The sequence below is a fragment of the Callithrix jacchus genome, chromosome 3 (assembly GCF_049354715.1).
Source record: "Callithrix jacchus isolate 240 chromosome 3, calJac240_pri, whole genome shotgun sequence".
In the NCBI taxonomy this organism is placed as follows: domain Eukaryota; kingdom Metazoa; phylum Chordata; class Mammalia; order Primates; family Cebidae; genus Callithrix; species Callithrix jacchus.
In genome coordinates, this window is record NC_133504.1 from 176,049,556 (window position 1) to 176,066,679 (window position 17,124).

A 17,124-nucleotide genomic window follows, 5' to 3' on the forward strand; every position below is an offset into this window, starting at 1 on the left:
TCAAATGAGACAAACATGTGAAAGTTGCTGAAACCTAAGAAGCATTCAACAAATGTTGATCCCTTTTTTTCCTCAAAGTGGCTCTCATCCTGATCCACAAAAGGGCAGGTTAAGGAGTTGAATCCTTTAACAAGGTTAAATATCTTTTCTGATGTATAATGATGTAATCCATATATGCAGTGTTACTTTTCCGGTACGATGTGACCTCTCAAGTTACACAGTTTACATGGCATTGTTCATTGTATTTAGTTCAATAAGTAGATGGGAGATAAAACTGTTGTATTTTCAGGATAAATGCCTTATGTACACTAAAGTTTAGAGGTCCAGACACTACTCTACTACTCTACTAAATGTTTTTACAAGGTTGATAATTAATTTGAAACTAAAGTAAAACTAAAATGCCTTACGCTTTTTCTTCCAGCATGCTACAAATGAAAACTGATGAGAAACTGAATGTGTCTGATGGGAATACAGCAAGTTGCCCTTTGAGCCCCATTAAGATGTGCCTTAATCGTCCCATTGAATGGAATCTGAATTTGACAACAGCATCTCTAGTGAGCTGTACAGTTCATAACCAAAATCTCAAAAGTGAAGAGAAATAGATTGCAGTTCTTCTTGCACTATCTTTATTTTGTATGTCAAAATTCCTCCTGAACAATAAGCATTTATCAATTCATCTTGAAGTATTTCTAGTCCTGTGATTTGTCTTTCTATTAAATCATTAGCATTAATCATTTTGATTATATTCTTTATATGTTTTTATATGTTTTACATCAGATCATTGTGGAATTTTGTAGTATAAACAGATTTTGATGTTTCTCTTTTTAATGGTATTATGTGAATTTTTAACACCCTAAGTTTAAATACATAATTGTCCCCAGTTTTATTTCTGTGCACAAAATTTTAATATATGATACATTGTGATTTAGAAAGCTAGTATTGTAAAAGATTTGTGATGATGACCTGACCCATGAGCAATTGTAAAACAGTTGGATACCAACTACCTCGAAGCAAAATTGGTTAAAGGCAAAGGTATCTCTTAGAAGTGAATCTCCTTCAAAGTTATATATGTACAGAAGAAAAAAGTTGATCATAGCTTATCATTGAGTAGCATGTTTCCATTCACAGGCAAATTTGAGCTGATCACATCTTTCTCTGTATTTTAAACCTATGAGTCTGTGGGCTTTAAGAACAATGGTACAATTGCATGTTTACTGTTCAGCAAATCTGTGCCTCTTGGTAGAGAAGAATACTATTTGGTTTCTGTAAGTTACCAGTTTTGAATGAAAAATGGTAAATGGACTTACATCTGTTTTATTGTACCATAGTCTTTTTATTTTAAAGTTTAAAGGGATGACTTTTAGAAGCAGGATATTCCCTTACCTTTAACTCTAATAGTGCAAAGCACAGTTTCAGCAATGGCTACATGACTGTGTCTAAAAACTGAATACTCAGAATACTAAAAGATTTGGTGCTTAAATTCATTCTTCCCATGCCAGAGAAAACAAGCTTTGGTAAGGTGAACCATATGAGCATATGGCTCCTTTCTTTTTGGATGGCCTAGCCATGTGTGAATGGGATTTTAGTTTGTTATATTTCTAAGATGTTCCCTTATATCACATTTAATGTACCTTTTCAGTCCTTCTTCTAACCCCCTGCAAATTATCTTTAAAATGACAACACATAAGGAATTTAAAGCACAGGACACAGAGCCAACAAACAGAATGAAGAACAATCATCTATTTTTCGTTGACTTTCTATCATTACCAATTTTCCTTTTGCTTAATAAGTATTCTTGCTTTGTAACTTTAACTCCTTTTATAAGTTCTATGAAGCATATAAGTATAGCAATTTAGTTCTAAAAACCAGTGATCTATCTTTAGCTCCATCTTAGAATTTCACATTAAGTAAATGGCCTCTAGTAAATAAGCCTTAAAAAAGCACAATTATTAAAACAGATCCATGTTAGGACATTTCTGAATAATAAAGAGAAAAGGTGTTTTGTTGGGTACTGCAGAAAAAGAGGACCAATTTCATACAGTACAAGTTTCATAAGTCAGGCCAAGTGTCAATTTCAAAAGACAATAAATGAAATTGACAGTGAATAGTGCTCATAAATTAGTAGAGTATACACAAGAGAACTTCCTCTCACATTATTTTCCCACTAGAATTATTATCCACAGTAAATAAAATATTGTTATGCCAGAAATAGAGAGAGCAGCTTCATGGTTAATATACATTTATGTGGACACCTCCCTAACCCAGGAAACACTCACAAACAAGGACTCCCATATGCAGATACTTTAGGAAGAGACTTCCCAGGCAGATAGCATCATCAAAACTGTTTTCAATGTAGGAATCACAAAATAAGATTGTCAAAATAACTGTTGAACGTTATACTGGTCTTCCTCACTGGTGATAAGCTCCTTTCTAGCCAGTTTGTGGTACTTCATTTTCCCTTGAAATGTTACTTGTTAAATGTGTCCTGAGGTGGTTTCATATTTGTTGGTTCTAAGTCATATGCTTCTCAAATGGAAGATACTAGCTAGTGACACTTGCAAGTTTTCCATAATGCCATGATTTTAAACATAAAGAGTTATTGAAAATCATTTGGAGAGCCTCTTTAAAAATGAGATTCCTAGGCCCACCTCAGATTGTGATAAATCTGTGTGACTAATGCAGATGGTCTCTGGACTATAATAACTGATGCTGTCCTAATGCTTTAATACAGGCCAAAGTAATGTGGAGGCACACAGCAGAAAATCTTCAGAAAGGCATCAGATTTTTTCAGATTTTGACAAAGGTAACTTTATTTAAGCAAGTAACTGGACATAATTTTAAAGGATTCCACCTCCATCATCTTTCCTAACTCACATCTTCATTGAGAAATTGTGCAAAGTTAAGTTTACTTTTCTCTAACGCTGCTGTTTTGGCTCGTCTTGGTAGTCTCATCTTCATTTCTGATTCTGGTTCTGGAACTTCATGATCACTAGATGTTGAAAATACATGAATTTAGATACAAGTTTTAAAACCAACTTATTTATAAATAAAACGTTTTTGTTTCTGACTCACATTCTATCAGTGTGTAATTGATAGCCTGATTCCATTGACTTAGCTGAAAACTAAATTCTCAAACAGTATCAAAAAACACTGACTTAGCTATTCAGCAAAGTGAATCATGGAAAACTTAGCTAATGATTTTATATAGTATACGGGAACCTGGTGTTATACAGGAAAAAAAACCACAAACTTGTAATGAAGCTTATAATTAAATGAGGACCATAACTGTCCAAAAGAGATTTCTTTGAAACTCAAGAAGTGAACAAAAAATTAAGTTCTCTTGATTTAAGCAATAAATTTTGAAAACACAGTAAAAAACAAGTTTCCCCTTAAAATACACTTGAATTTAATCAAGACAGTGTAAAGATACATACTGAAAACACAAATAATACAATTTTGCCAATGAATACATGAATACAAACAGCTACCAACTTTCAACTCTTAACAGTGGCTTGACAGAAGTCAAAAATAAACACTCTACCACACAATATATCCAAGTTATAAACAAAAGTATTCTATCATTGTAAGTATAGAGAACCCAAATATTATCCAAATCAAGAGTTTACTAACTAAAAATCAAAGAGGAGTCATATATAGTCATGTAATTAGAAACTGAAACAACATATTAAAGACAGTACTAAAGACCATGCCAACTAATAGGCAAAAGCAAACAAGCCATGAGAAGTCAAATGCTCTTAATAATGGAATTTTAGACTATGTTATGTATTTTCTCTCAATCACAAGAAAATTCGTGTTTCTTCTTCTAGACCTAAAAAGTAAAGATAGGCCTTTATTAGTCTAGACATGCATGACATACCTTTCAGAATCAGCCTCAGCAGTCTGACGTCTCCTGTTTGTCCTAGCTGAAACTGTCACTTTTCTTTGTCCTTGAAGACAGTATAATTCATTATCAGAATTTATTATCAGTTGCTTATTATTTTTAATCTAGTTTCCAGGCTAGCTAAATCCTTTGTTTTGAACACAACAATCCTTTTTAACACATCTATCTCCTACTTGTTCTAGTCATCTTGAACCAGTTATCACTACTACAGAAAAAGGAACCCAAGCAAGATTAAAACTTAATTTCTTTTGTAAGCACTAATAATGAGTAAGGGAAAATGAGGAAATTTCAAACAAGTTATAAGGCAAATTTTAGTTCTATGTATTTAAAGACAGTGTATAAAAACTGTTACCATAAAGTGCTTCTATTATGCTATAGCACAAAGTCTATGGAAAGACTCTTGAAAATTAAGGGTTAGAAAGGTAGGTTAGGTGCAGAAACAGGTGCTAAAGAAATAAAACTTTTTTCTTGAAAGGTGATAAAAAACAAATAGAACAAACACTAATCAGTAAGGTAATAATGGCTTCTTAAAACATATACATAACCAATTCAAGTATGTGTTCTAAAATATAATATTTCAATGTAAAAACTAGAACCTTTCTATACTGGGGATTATAAAGATTCTACATACTACAAATTTACAAGGTTAAGGAGTAAGACAAAGTTTGGCTTGTGATGTTTCTCATTTATAAAAAATAAAACAGTATGAATACATGAAGTTTGGTCTATTAAAAAAGATGGAGTTCTCATTGTGTGATATAAAACAAAAAACAATCTGATCAAAACCAAATTGTCCAATGTGACAGTCTGAAAATTATATACTCTATTTCATTCATGTTACACTTTTTTTTCTACTCCTTGTTTTCACTAATGCGTTTATCCCCAAGAAAACATCCAACAATATGGGACTAATGTGGAACAATATCCAACAATTGGTATTTAAATAATTTATTGGTTACAAAACAATATTATGGCCAGATTCCATTTTAGACAAAATTAAATCTGCATCAGAAAGGGCCTTAAAAAATAGATTTCTAAAATTAAAATCATGGTTGGCTCATGGGTGGGATTATTAGTGTTCTTTATAAAAGTTTGCCTGGATGTACTTTCTGATTCTTCTGTAATAAGCATGCACTGCTTTTGTAATAAGGAAATAATAAACCAATGAAAATATCTTGAATTTCAGATTTTTTTCCAGGTGATCCCCTAGTAGTCAGCATTCACTTTACCAACAAATCCCCTATTGTTGGATAGCCCTTGGGAAATAAGTTGGGAAAATATGAAATAAGATGGGAATAGAAGGAAAACAAAGCCCAGAAAAATACTACAGGGATTTTTTTTTTAATGTTTAGTTAAATGAAGGATACAACACAAATAACTAATAGAAAATCACCATTTAACCAAATCTTAATTCAACCGAAATTGTCCTTTGTAATATGATCTTTTGCAGCATAATTCTTTCAATTAAAAGCACCTAAAGCAACACTGATTCTAGAATCTTTAGACACAAGGCAAAAACTGACATCAACTAAAAGAATTAAAGATGCTGAAGACATTTTAAAATCTTTATTCCTAAGGAAACAAAGACAAGAAAACTTGCAAAACAAGTATTTTTCATTGGAAGATAAAATTTAAAACTTTTATCATAAAGATGGTCAATCCGTATACTACCTCTGTTAGTCTTTTGCTGAGTAGATTTTGATGCTTGGGTTGCTTTTACACCCCTCAGAGGAGTCATATATACTTCTTTATTCTTTTCTGTTAAAGGGAATAATAAAACAATATAAATAAGATACCTTCAAAAAATATTTTAAATTGTCTTTTTAAGTCCAGTTTTTAAAAAACTTAAAGATACAGTCCCTCTAGCAGCTAGTGAAAAGTTATAAATCACCCTTTTGAAAATTTAAATACTGGAAAAGCAAAACTCCTAAAAAGATGGTCATTTGTTGAGAAATGCATGCCTAAACAAAACTTGAACAGTAGAATAAAAGCACAGAATCTTATAAATATTCTGGTCAATATGTCATTACCATCTTCATTTTGAAAAATAGTTGTAGTTAAGCTGGCATCCTGTGCTGCTTCAGCTTGGTCACCAAATTCTTTATTTTCTTTTTCTAAGTGAATCTTGATTTTCTCCAAAGCTCTCAGACACGTCCTGTCTTTTACTTGCTATAAAAGAAAACATTATTAACATTTTATAAACACAGCATTTCCTATCATCTTTGAAAATTGTACCAATACATATCAAGTTGTTTAAAAACACTATATGAAATTTACGAATACTTCAAATAAGTCACAATGTGCTAACATATGTATAGTCTAATACAGCCATGTAAATTCTACATTTATAAATATAAACACAAAATAATTCAGCATATTTTCAGAAACTACTTTACCTCCAGAATCTCATTCAATAGAACCAGAAGATCCTTTGCAAGATGGCTACTGAGTTCTAAAGAACTCAAGGCTTTTGTATAGACTCGTAGTTCTGGTGAGCACGGACTTGTTAAAATCTCATTGCAAATTTTCATAGCCAAATTGTCATGTACTGTTAAGGCCTAGGAAATTAAGAACCCATTCTTTGTAAATTGAAAATGATTATAATATAGCCTTTACATCTAATAAACATTTCCAATTAATTGTGTTGCCATAATCCCAAATATAAAATGTCTAAAGCCAAATTTAACATTCCCCCGCACGCCAAAATAAGCTCCCCTTCTTGACTTCTTGTAGTGGATGCTGTGATATTAGGCCCAGTTCTACTCCCTTTAGGAAAGAAGCTCTCATTCCCCAGTCGCAGCACATTTTGGAGGGTAAAAGTTTCCAGTTGTAGTTCTGATATAGGCTGATGACACTGTACTTCGGTGGACCTTGTCCAAGATTATACCTCTTCTCCCAAAGATTAGTCCAAATCCAATGACTGGCCAATGCACAGGTACAACGTCTCAGCTTGTCTCCATTATCGAGAACTCAAAGGAACATCCCAGTTCTGGAATTCCCTATGTGATCGGCTGGGGCCTTTACTTGCACAGCAGTAGATGAACTTAGTGCTATGCCCCAACTTACTTTTCCCTCACTCTTCCAAGATGCTAGTCATGAGAGTACTCCCCAAGTAAACTGTCAACAGCTCCTTTGAAGACTGCTGTTAAACACACTTAAGAGTTTTCCTGGAGTCCATCTCCCTTGCCTCTCAAGCTCTTTCTTTTAGGTTCTTGTACCCATAATTTTTATTAGCTCAATTTCTATTCTTTCTACTTTATACTATTACTTTCTAATACTTTTTCTACAAGCTAATTATGCAGCTCTTCAACTGCTTTCTTTATTAATATTCTTTTCTTTCCATTCACCAATTCATCTCATGTAAGCATCACTGACCACAAAATTAATCTAATAATTGGTTTTCATGACTTTAACCCTTTCATCATAAGCCCTGCATAGTTAATCCATTGCAAATAAGGCCAACTCCAAATTCCCCACATTGACCTTTAAAGCAAACTATAATATATCCCCAATGTTCTGCCCTAACAGTCCTATTCAGGATCCTTAGCCAAAATAATCCTTCTACAGTTCCCCAATATTTGCATAACCATCTACATATATCACCTTTACTAAAACATCCTTCCTCTACCCAAACCACTCCCCAAATCCCAACAAGGCCTAACTGAATTTTGCTCAATGAGTTTTAAAACTAATGCTGTACTCGTCATTCCTACCACATGTCTCCTGCCCTTGTCTCAAGTCATAAAGTGCTTTAATAGCTCTATTACTGACCCTTACCTAATTTTGCCTAATATCCTTTGTAATCTTATCTTTCCAATAATATACAAAATATGACTTGAACAGAGTAGCCTATCACTAAATATCAAACAAGGAAAAAAAGAGGATTACTTTCAACTTAATCAGTTAGCATCTGAAATCACTAATACATTAAATTTCAAAAGTGGTAACAAGTTTAACCAAATGCCATTAAAGGATTTTTTAAAACCTGCATAAGTTCAATCTGTGAGTCAGTGTGCAATTGATTTATCTTCTTTGAATTAAAAGCCAAAAAAGCTTCAGGTAAGTTTTATTCTCTGCATTGCGCTTCCCTATGCCAGAAGCATAGCAGGTAAGCCAACATTTGAAGACTCAGTGAGTCCTAGATATCATAGGTTATTACTTCGGATTAACAGTCAGTACTAGGTAGGGAAGAGCATAGTGGAGGTGGTGAATTTTTAGTAACTTCTTTTCAGTAGCAAAAAATATTAGCACTGATTTCTGTTTTCGTATGATTTCTCCCTATTTCCCAAGGTCTTGCTTTTTTGTGCTTTGTGTTATATGTTTGAGACAAAAGTCTAAAGATCAAAATGCAGTTCCTCATATTTCAAGGGGTCTTTGAGAGACACTATTTTACCAAAACAGTGATCTGCATGCAGTTATCATCCTCACTCACCTGATAATCTTGAGAAGTCTTGGCTTGAGGGTTTAATCTACTTGGTCTTGTCAAATCTACAAGTAACTCAGCAACATTTGTGATATCAACTTCAGCTAAAGGAGAAGATGCAGGGGCATTGGCCAGTGTTTGCAGGGTTGGAAGAAAAGCTTCTTCAAAGCAGTCCTGATTAGTCCTATTAAGAAACAAATTGAAAGTATGTTGACAGAACATTATTTGATGAGAGAAAAAGCATGACTCTAAAAACTGTTATGTATGAAATTCAAAAATATGTGTAAAATTTGCTCATCAAGATAAAGTACATTTTCATCTAGGAAAGAGCCAACAATTCAGATAGATAAAATCCATGTAAGTTATTGTCATTTCATCATGTATCCACTAAAGGTAGAAAAAGTATCAACAACAAAATACTGTTATAGATATAATTCATGAGGGACCTGAATTTGATGTCAAGTCAGATTTTGATTTACCCCTATGACTCAATACCTGCTTGCATAAGCAAACATGGGGAAGAACACGCCTAGGCAATGTCGAAGTCGAACATCCTCTTCAGTCACAGGATTGTACCATAACAAAAGAAGACGAGAAAGAATCCTGCTGCTGACCAAAAGCCCAGAGAACATCAGCTTGGCTAGTCCTTCTGCAGCTCCAGTCCTAAGTTCAGATACCTAACAAAGATAACATTCATTAGAAGAAATTTATTTGTATCTCCTTTTTAAGCCTATAATAATGTAGCTGTTCTACAGTATTTTTATATGAATAATCCAAAAATCATTTGTGTTATTACCAATTCTTTAAAGGCACATAAAAAGACTGTTTACTCACAGCTAGACTAACAATTTTAGACAAATCTAAAAGACCAGGAGACTAGACAAATGATTACTCTGGCATGAAAAATTGAATTATCTTAAAATTTTTTAAAAGCACCAAAAGCTTTTTATAACTATTGGAAAATAAAAATCAAAACATATATTTAAATGCTTAGTGTTTCTAAGACATAGAAAACTCCCAGCAATGGCGCCTGACATTAGAGGAAGGTGCCTATCTAAAAGCGACAGCTCCATAGGTAGGAGTGGCAATTTGTCTGATTAATGGGTAGAAAATGAACAGAAGATGTAGAAGCAGAAGGCATTCCTAGAAAGAGTAAACAAAACAAGTCTAGAGAAGACAAAGGAAAAGACAGCTGGAGATAAACAGGCAAACCAATGAAGCTGGACCTTAGACCATATACAAATATTAACTGAAAATGCATCAACAGCCTAAATATAAAAGCTAAAGCCAGAAAACTCTCAGAACAGGGATAAATCTTCATGACTTGAACTTAGCACTGGATTCTTAGATAGGACACCAAAAGCAGAAGCAACAAAAGAAAAAATAAATGCATCTCCAAAATTAAAAATGTTTAATATATCTAAGTTATCAAGAAAGCAAAAAAACAACTTAATAAAATAGTTGCAAATTATACGTGATAAGGATCTACTACCCAAACTACATAAAGAACTCTATAAAGACAACCAACCTAACTTTAAAAATGGGCAAAGGTCTTGAACAGACATTTTTCCAAACAAAATATACGAATGGCCAAGAAGCAGATGAAAAGATACTCAACATCACTAGTCATTAGGGAACTGCAAATCAAAACCACAATGAAGTAGCACTTCATATATAATAGGATAGCCATAATTTTTAAAAGCTGGAACATAAGTGTTGACAAGGATGTGGAGAAATGGAAAACCTTGTATATTGCAGGTGGAAATTCAAATGGTTCAGTCACTATGGAAAACATTTTGTCAAGTTCTCAGAAAGTTAAATGACTCAGCAAACCAATTCTAGGTATATAGGTACCCAAAAGCATTGAAACCAGGTACTCAAACAAATACATATGCATGCCATGTTCACAGCAAGCAGCACTATTCACAATAGCCAAAAGGTAGAAATAGCCCAACTGTCCTTCAATGGATGAATGCATAAACAAATCGCCCTATAGAGAACGATCTAAGATGGCTGATCACTAACATCTCGGGATTGCAGCTCCCAGTGAAAGCGCAGAGAACGAGAGGACGCCACACTTTCAGACAAATTTTTGTCACTCACGGAGCAGAAGATTCCCAGTGGAGGGGCCGCACAGGTCACCAGCGCAACTCTTGCGGCCGGTGCAGCGGTTTTTGCAGGCACCTCGAAGCGGCAGCTTTTGGTGCAGAGTAAACGGGACTGGTTCCCCTTCTGACCGACGTTTGGAGCTCCGGGAAGGCAGAGTCACTATTACGGACTCAAGAAGGAAGCCAGACTGGAGATTCCCAGGCAGAAAAGCACCATCAGTCTTAACGCTGCTGTTTTGGCCAGCGCAGTGGGTTGCTCCTATTTTGGCCCTGGGAATTAACAACTTGGACATCCACTCAGAGACCTAATTTGAAAGTTGGTAATTACAAAGACGACTGAATAAATTTACAATCATGGGAAGAAAACAGCGTAAAAAGGCTGAGAAGACTCAAAATCAGAATGCCTCTCCCTCTAAAGAGGATCACAGTTCCTCAGCAACAAGGGAACAAGGCTTGATGGAGAACGAGCGTATCCCATTAACAGAATCAGGCTTCAGAATATGGATAATAAGAAACTTCTGTGAGTTAAAAAGAACATGTTGTAGCCCAATGTAAACAAACTAAGAACTTTGAAAAAAGGTTTGATGAAATCCTAATGAAAATAGACAATTTAGAGAGAAATATAAGTGAATTAATGGAACTGAAGAATACAATACGGGAACTCCAAGAAGTATGCACAGGTTTAAACACTCAAATTGTTCAAGCAGAAGAAGGGATATCAGAGGTCAAAGTCCAACTTAATAAAATAAAACGAGAAGAGAAGATTAGAGAAAAAAGGATAAAAAGGAATGAGCAAAGTCTCCAAGAAATGTGGGACTATGTGAAAAGACCAAATTTACGTTTCATAGGTGTACCTGAATATGACGGAGAGAATGAATCCAAGCTGGAAAATATTCTTCAGGAAAATTGTCCTAACCTAGCAACGCAGGACACTATTCAAACCCAGGTAATATAGAGAACACCACAAAGATATTCCTCAAGAAGAGCAACCCCAAGGCACATAATCGTTAGATTCACCAGGGTTGAAACGAAGGAGAAAATACTAAGAGCAGCCAGAGAGAAAGGTCAGGTTACCCACAAAGGGAAGCCTATCAGACTTAGAGCAGATCTCTCAGCAGAAACTATACAAGCCAGAAGAGAGTGGGGGCCAATATTCAACACCCTTAAAAAAAAGAATTTTCAGCCCAGAATTTCATATCCAGCCAAAGTAAGCTTCACAACTGAAGGAAAAATAAAATCTTTTATGAACAAGCAAGTACTCAGAGATTTTATTACCACCAGGCCTGCTTTACAAGAGCTTCTGAAAGAAGCATTACACATAGAAAGAAACAACCAGTATTAGCCTTTCTAAAAATATACCACAAAGTAAAGAGCATCAACATAAAGAAGAATTTACATCAACAAATGGATAAAACAGCCAGTTAACATCAAATGGCAGTAATCCTAAATTTAAGTCGACTAAATCCCCCAATCAAAAGATACAGCCAAAACCCAACGGTATGCTACATCCAGACCCATTTCACATGCAAGGATACACAAAGACTCAAAGGGATGGAGAAAGATTTACCAACCAAATGGAGAGCAAAAGTAAATAAATAAATAAAAAGCAGGAGTTGCAATTCTCGTATCTGATAAAATAGATTTTAAAGCCACAAAGATATAGTGGTAAAAGGATCAATGCAACAATAAGAGCTAATGATCCTAACACCCAGATACATAGAGACTTAGACTCAATGAGACAGAAAATTAATAAGGATATCCAGGACTCAAACTCAGATCCGGAACAAGTAAACTTAATAAATATTTATAGAGCTCTCCCCTTTAAATACACAAAATATACATTCTTGTCAATCACACCACATCACACCTACTCATAGGTTTAAATGAAATATTGATTGGCCATTATTAATACCCATTTTTTAAGAATAAAGCAACATTTCCGTTCTCTCTCCCTCTTTTTCTTCCTCTCCTTCACTCCTTTTTTTTTTCTTTCCTTCTCTCAAAAAAAAAAAAAAAAAAAAAAAATCACCTTCTAGATCCAGGTCGGCAATGTCTCTCTCACTGCCTGATTTCCTTCCTTCCCTTCTCTCCCTCCCTCCCTTCCTGCCTTCCTCCCTTCAAAAAAAAAAAAAAATCACTGTATATACATAAAATGTAATATTCAGCTATTAAAGAAAAAATGAAGTACTGATACAAGATGCAATATGGATGAATCTTGAGAATGTTATGCTAAATTTAAAAAGCCAAAGAGGTCACATATTGTATGATTCCAATTATATGAAATATCCAGAATAGTTAAATCCATAGACACAGAATGGAGATTGGTTGTTGTCAGGGCTGGCAGAAGGGGGAATGAGAAGCCACTACTTAATGAGTAGTTTCCTTTTGGGATGATGAAAATGTTTTAAATTAGATGATAGAGGGTGGTAGTTGCCCTTCATTTTGTTGTACTAAATGTCAATGAATTGTTCACATTAACAGTGTTAGTTGTGGCCAAGCACAAGGGCTCACACTTGTAATTCAAGCACTCTGACAGGCTGAAGGAGGAAGATCGTGTAAGGCCAGGAGTTCAAGACCAGCGTGGGCAACATATCGAGACCCTTCTCAACAATTTAAAAATCAGCAGGCATGGCAGCACATGCCTGTTGTCCCAGCTCTTCAAGTGATCTTCAGGAGGATCACCTGAACCCAGCAGGTAAGGGAGCAATGAACTATGATCGTACCACTGCACTCTAACGTGATGACAGAGCAAGACCCTATCTCAAAAAATTAAAATTGTTAAGTTTTGTTGTATCACTCCCATCCCAGTGAAAAACAATAAGCTGTATAAAAAATTTTTAATCAGTTGGTTAACATGTGCTATAAAAATAGTAGCTCGAGTACTTAAAAGAGATCCAATACCATATCCTATCTTACACCTTCTACCCTCCCAATATAAAATTATTCTAAACTATTTCTTAAAACTCTTAGGGATAAACCTTAGAAGTCTCTAAATCATAAATACAATATAAATAAACAATTAATAACAACCCCCTTTAATAATCACTTCATTTTTGTTTATACTTCATTTATTTGCACATACAATTTGATAGTGAGAAATTAGGTATGATTGTGAAAGTTAGGATTTAAATAAGATATTAAAAAAGTAAAAGAAGGTATCCAAATTTAAAATCCAGTAGGAAAAAATAAAATATAAAGAGCATAAACAAATACATGCTGAAAATGGCATTTCATAATCACAGAACTGGATTATTTCTTACCTCACTATCTAAGAAATCAGAAAGGAGTTTCAACACATTCTTAGCTGTAGCGGTCTCTTCAACTTCTTTTGATTCTTGTTCATCATCACTGTTTATTTCTGTACCTTCACAATGAAGGGTTTTCATTTTAGTTTTAAATGGTTCAATCCCAAACGTCATCAGCTGGTCAAAGATTGCCTTTAAAGCACTTATTTTTATTGTGACATCATCAATTTGCAAAACCTAAATCAAGATATTCCCCACCAAAAAAAGTAAATTCAGTAAACTGTTTTTATTGTTTATATAAAATTAATATGTATCTTTTTTTAGTCAAATTTCAATGACAGTGTCAAGTCTAAAGAAAACGTCACTTTTCAAAGATATAGTTAAAATTTCAATGTAAAAAGAACACATTATTTTTATTTATTTGAACCATAACATTTAAGCTATATGCTTTAAGAAAAAGTTAACCTTCAGTCAATAAAAATTTCTGGAATTGGACTCAGGCTGAATTATATTCTTCGTTCCTTTTATTTAAAAAGTACCAACAATGCCTTCATCCATGATTTTATTTTTAAGATTCAGAAAAACTGTTCAATTATATTGAAGTGTTCTAGCCCAGCTGTCAAGAGAAAAACATTATATTCTAAGCAATGAAAGGCATTCACTAGAACAGAATTCTTCTAGGTTATAAAGTTTTATTTTTCTCTTATTAGCTCAATGAATTTAGAATTCATTAATAGTAAATTCAGTTTTCAACTGGATTACTTTATGAAAAGAGGTAAACCATAAAACCCAGCACTCTGTATGATTCTAACGTTAAAAATGCACACAGATTTCAAAGCCATGAAAAAAATACAAAGCTCAGTATTTGTATTATTAAAAAAAAAAAAATTTTTTTTTTTGAGACAGTCTCACTCTATGGCCCAGGCTGGAGTTAAATAGCACAATCTCAGCTCACTGCAACCTCTGCCTCCTGGGTTGAAGCAATTCTCCTGTCTCAGCCTCCTGCATAGCTGGAATTACAGATGCACACCACCACGCCTGGCTAATTTTTGTATGTTTAGTAAAGGAGTGGTTTCACAAAGTTGGCCAGGCTGGTCTCAAACTCCTGACCTCAGATCCGCCGGCCTCAGCCTCCCAAAGTGCTCACACACAGGTTCCAAAGGTGTGAGCCAATTTACTATATTCTTTAATGTAATTAAATTTAGATAAAATAAGTGATAAAATAACTTGGCTTTTAGAACAAATAAAAATCACCTGTAAAATGGTCAAAATATTGAACTGAGAAAAAAATGCCTTAATTTTTTAAAACTTTTAAAGAAATTTCAAGAACACTTCCTGCTTGCCAGAAATGGACGATTGTGAATTCAGAATGGTCAATTATGAAGTAACACTGGACAGCTGGGTCATTCTATCATCTTTAAAATATTATCTTCACTTGCTTTCCAGGAAATCATACCATTTCTCTTCTACTGTCCAATTCTCCTTAGCCCCTCCCAGTTCCTCTTCATCTCCCCTACACCTTTATCTGAGGCTTAGGGTCCTACAAAGTTGACCCCTACACTCATTCAATCTATACTCATTCTCAGGCAAGATCCTATCTCTAAGCATTGCATACTATCAGATACAATACAAATATCAATAGAATAAGGACTTCCATCTTACCATCTTGGACCTCTGTCCTATACTCCAAACTCATATATAAATGCCTATTCAGTATATCCACTTGTACCTTAAACTGTAAACTTATCATGCCCAATACTGTCTGCCATAAAACCTGCTCCTCTGCTTTCCCCATCGTAAGACAACTTTGTCCATCCAGTTATTCTGCCCCAAATCTTTAATTTGTCCTCTACCTTTCTCTCACATACCACATCAGATTCATTAGCAAATCCTAAACTTCATTTTCAAATTTAGATTACCATTTCTGCTCACAACCTCAATAACCACAACCATCATCTAAGCCATCACCGTCACTTTCCTAGATTATCAAATACCTTCCTTATTAGTATCCCCGCTTCCATATTTGTACCCCTACTTATTATGAGGGATCTGCAAACAGCCCAAATCCGTTCTACCATCTGTTTTTGCATAGCCTGCAAGTTAGGAAGTTTTGCATTTTCAAATGATTTTTAAAAAACAATGTATTACATGTGAAAATTATATGAAATTCAAATTTCATTGTCCATAAAGTTTTACTGGACTATAGCCATACTAATTCATTTATGCATTATCTACAGCTGTTTTCACACTACAGCAGCGCTGAGTAGTTCAGACAGATGGCCCCCAAAGTCTAAAAATATTTACTCTCTGTACACAAAAGGTTTGCCAACCCCTCTCTGGTCTACACCACCTTATGCCCAGTGAGATCATAACAATCTTCTATTCAAAGCCCTCCAATTCCTTTACATCTCATTTATAGTGAAAGCTGACATCTTTACAGTCTATAAAGTCCTAGAAGACATGGACATCCTGCTGCCAGCAAACCCTTTTTCCTATTATTCTTCCCTTTGCTCAGGCTTTCCTAGCCATATGTTCTCTTGTTCCCTGAACACACCCAAAGTCCTACACCCCAGGGCCTCTTCCCTTTGTCTTCCCCTTCTTGGAGGCCCAGATAACCACATGGTTCACTCTCGCACTTGCCTCTAGTATTTGCCCAAATGTCAACTTATTGGTGAGGTCTTTCTCACCAAACTGCTCCCTCTTCTCCTTTCCATTTAGTCCCTTTCTCTGCTTTATTTTTCTCCATCTGATATATTGTATACTTATTTTTCACTTTGTATTTCCCCTTCTAGAATGTAAGCTCCATTAAGACAACACCTTTTATCTTGTTTTATTCACTACTTACCTACTTTATTTTTTCTAAGTCTCTAACAGTTGCTGGGACATAATATGCACTCAATAAGTATTTGCTATGTGATTAAAAGAATATCTTAAATAACTGACATTTCATCTTTTTCTACAAACTCATTTTAATAAGAAATCAAAAAGTACTAAGTCTCCAAAGATTATCCATAATAATAATCATCATCAATAAGCACCAGAATAGATAAATTCAGAGTATTAGCATTATCACCACAGAGTTATTTCAGAAAATACAACTGAGACTTAACACAAGATAAATCCTACCTGCAATAGTAACACAAAGTGTTTACTTGCAAAATCCTTATTCTGTAGTCCACAGCATCCCAAGCATAAAACAGCCAGATTTCTTACTACAGGATGAACACTTATTATTCCAGGAAGAATCTGAAATGAATCAGAAATTAAAATAATTTTGACCAGGGTAACAAATGTATAATAATGTACTAAAATCATATTAAAAATGACAATTTCCATATGATTTCATAGATCTACTTCATTTCCCTATTGTCTATTAACTCAAAGATGTCATTTTTCACTTTTAAAGAAAAGGCAAGTATTAAATAGCCAGAATGACCTTCCTAAAAT

General features: G+C 34.4%; 2 protein-coding genes across 26 annotated transcripts in view; one reads left to right on the plus strand and one right to left on the minus strand.

The window, feature by feature from the left end:
- Nucleotides 1-5,074, plus strand: part of LCORL (ligand dependent nuclear receptor corepressor like) — a 198,332-nt gene extending 193,258 nt beyond the window's left edge. For 22 of the 25 annotated variants that reach the window (XR_013533171.1, XR_013533173.1, XR_013533175.1 and 19 more), the window contains one exon: nucleotides 422-5,074. Coding sequence is in view for 17 of the 25 variants with exons in the window: in XM_017970651.5 (XP_017826140.1) it covers nucleotides 422-602 (181 nt within the window). In the remaining 8 variants the exon portion in view is untranslated. The remainder of the gene's footprint in view (nucleotides 1-421) is intronic. The other 3 variants (XR_013533172.1, XR_013533176.1, XM_035293965.3) reach the window with 2 other exon arrangements.
- NCAPG (non-SMC condensin I complex subunit G) overlaps nucleotides 2,783-17,124 on the minus strand; it is a 33,644-nt gene continuing 19,302 nt past the window's right edge. The window contains exons 13-21 of the mRNA XM_002745953.7: nucleotides 16,804-16,923; nucleotides 13,693-13,914; nucleotides 8,820-9,001; nucleotides 8,334-8,508; nucleotides 6,298-6,459; nucleotides 5,932-6,070; nucleotides 5,573-5,659; nucleotides 3,878-3,947; nucleotides 2,783-2,989 (exon numbers count right to left, since the gene is read on the minus strand). Of these exons, the coding sequence (XP_002745999.1) occupies nucleotides 2,866-2,989; nucleotides 3,878-3,947; nucleotides 5,573-5,659; nucleotides 5,932-6,070; nucleotides 6,298-6,459; nucleotides 8,334-8,508; nucleotides 8,820-9,001; nucleotides 13,693-13,914; nucleotides 16,804-16,923 (1,281 nt within the window). The 3' untranslated portion in view covers nucleotides 2,783-2,865. The remainder of the gene's footprint in view (nucleotides 2,990-3,877; nucleotides 3,948-5,572; nucleotides 5,660-5,931; nucleotides 6,071-6,297; nucleotides 6,460-8,333; nucleotides 8,509-8,819; nucleotides 9,002-13,692; nucleotides 13,915-16,803; nucleotides 16,924-17,124) is intronic.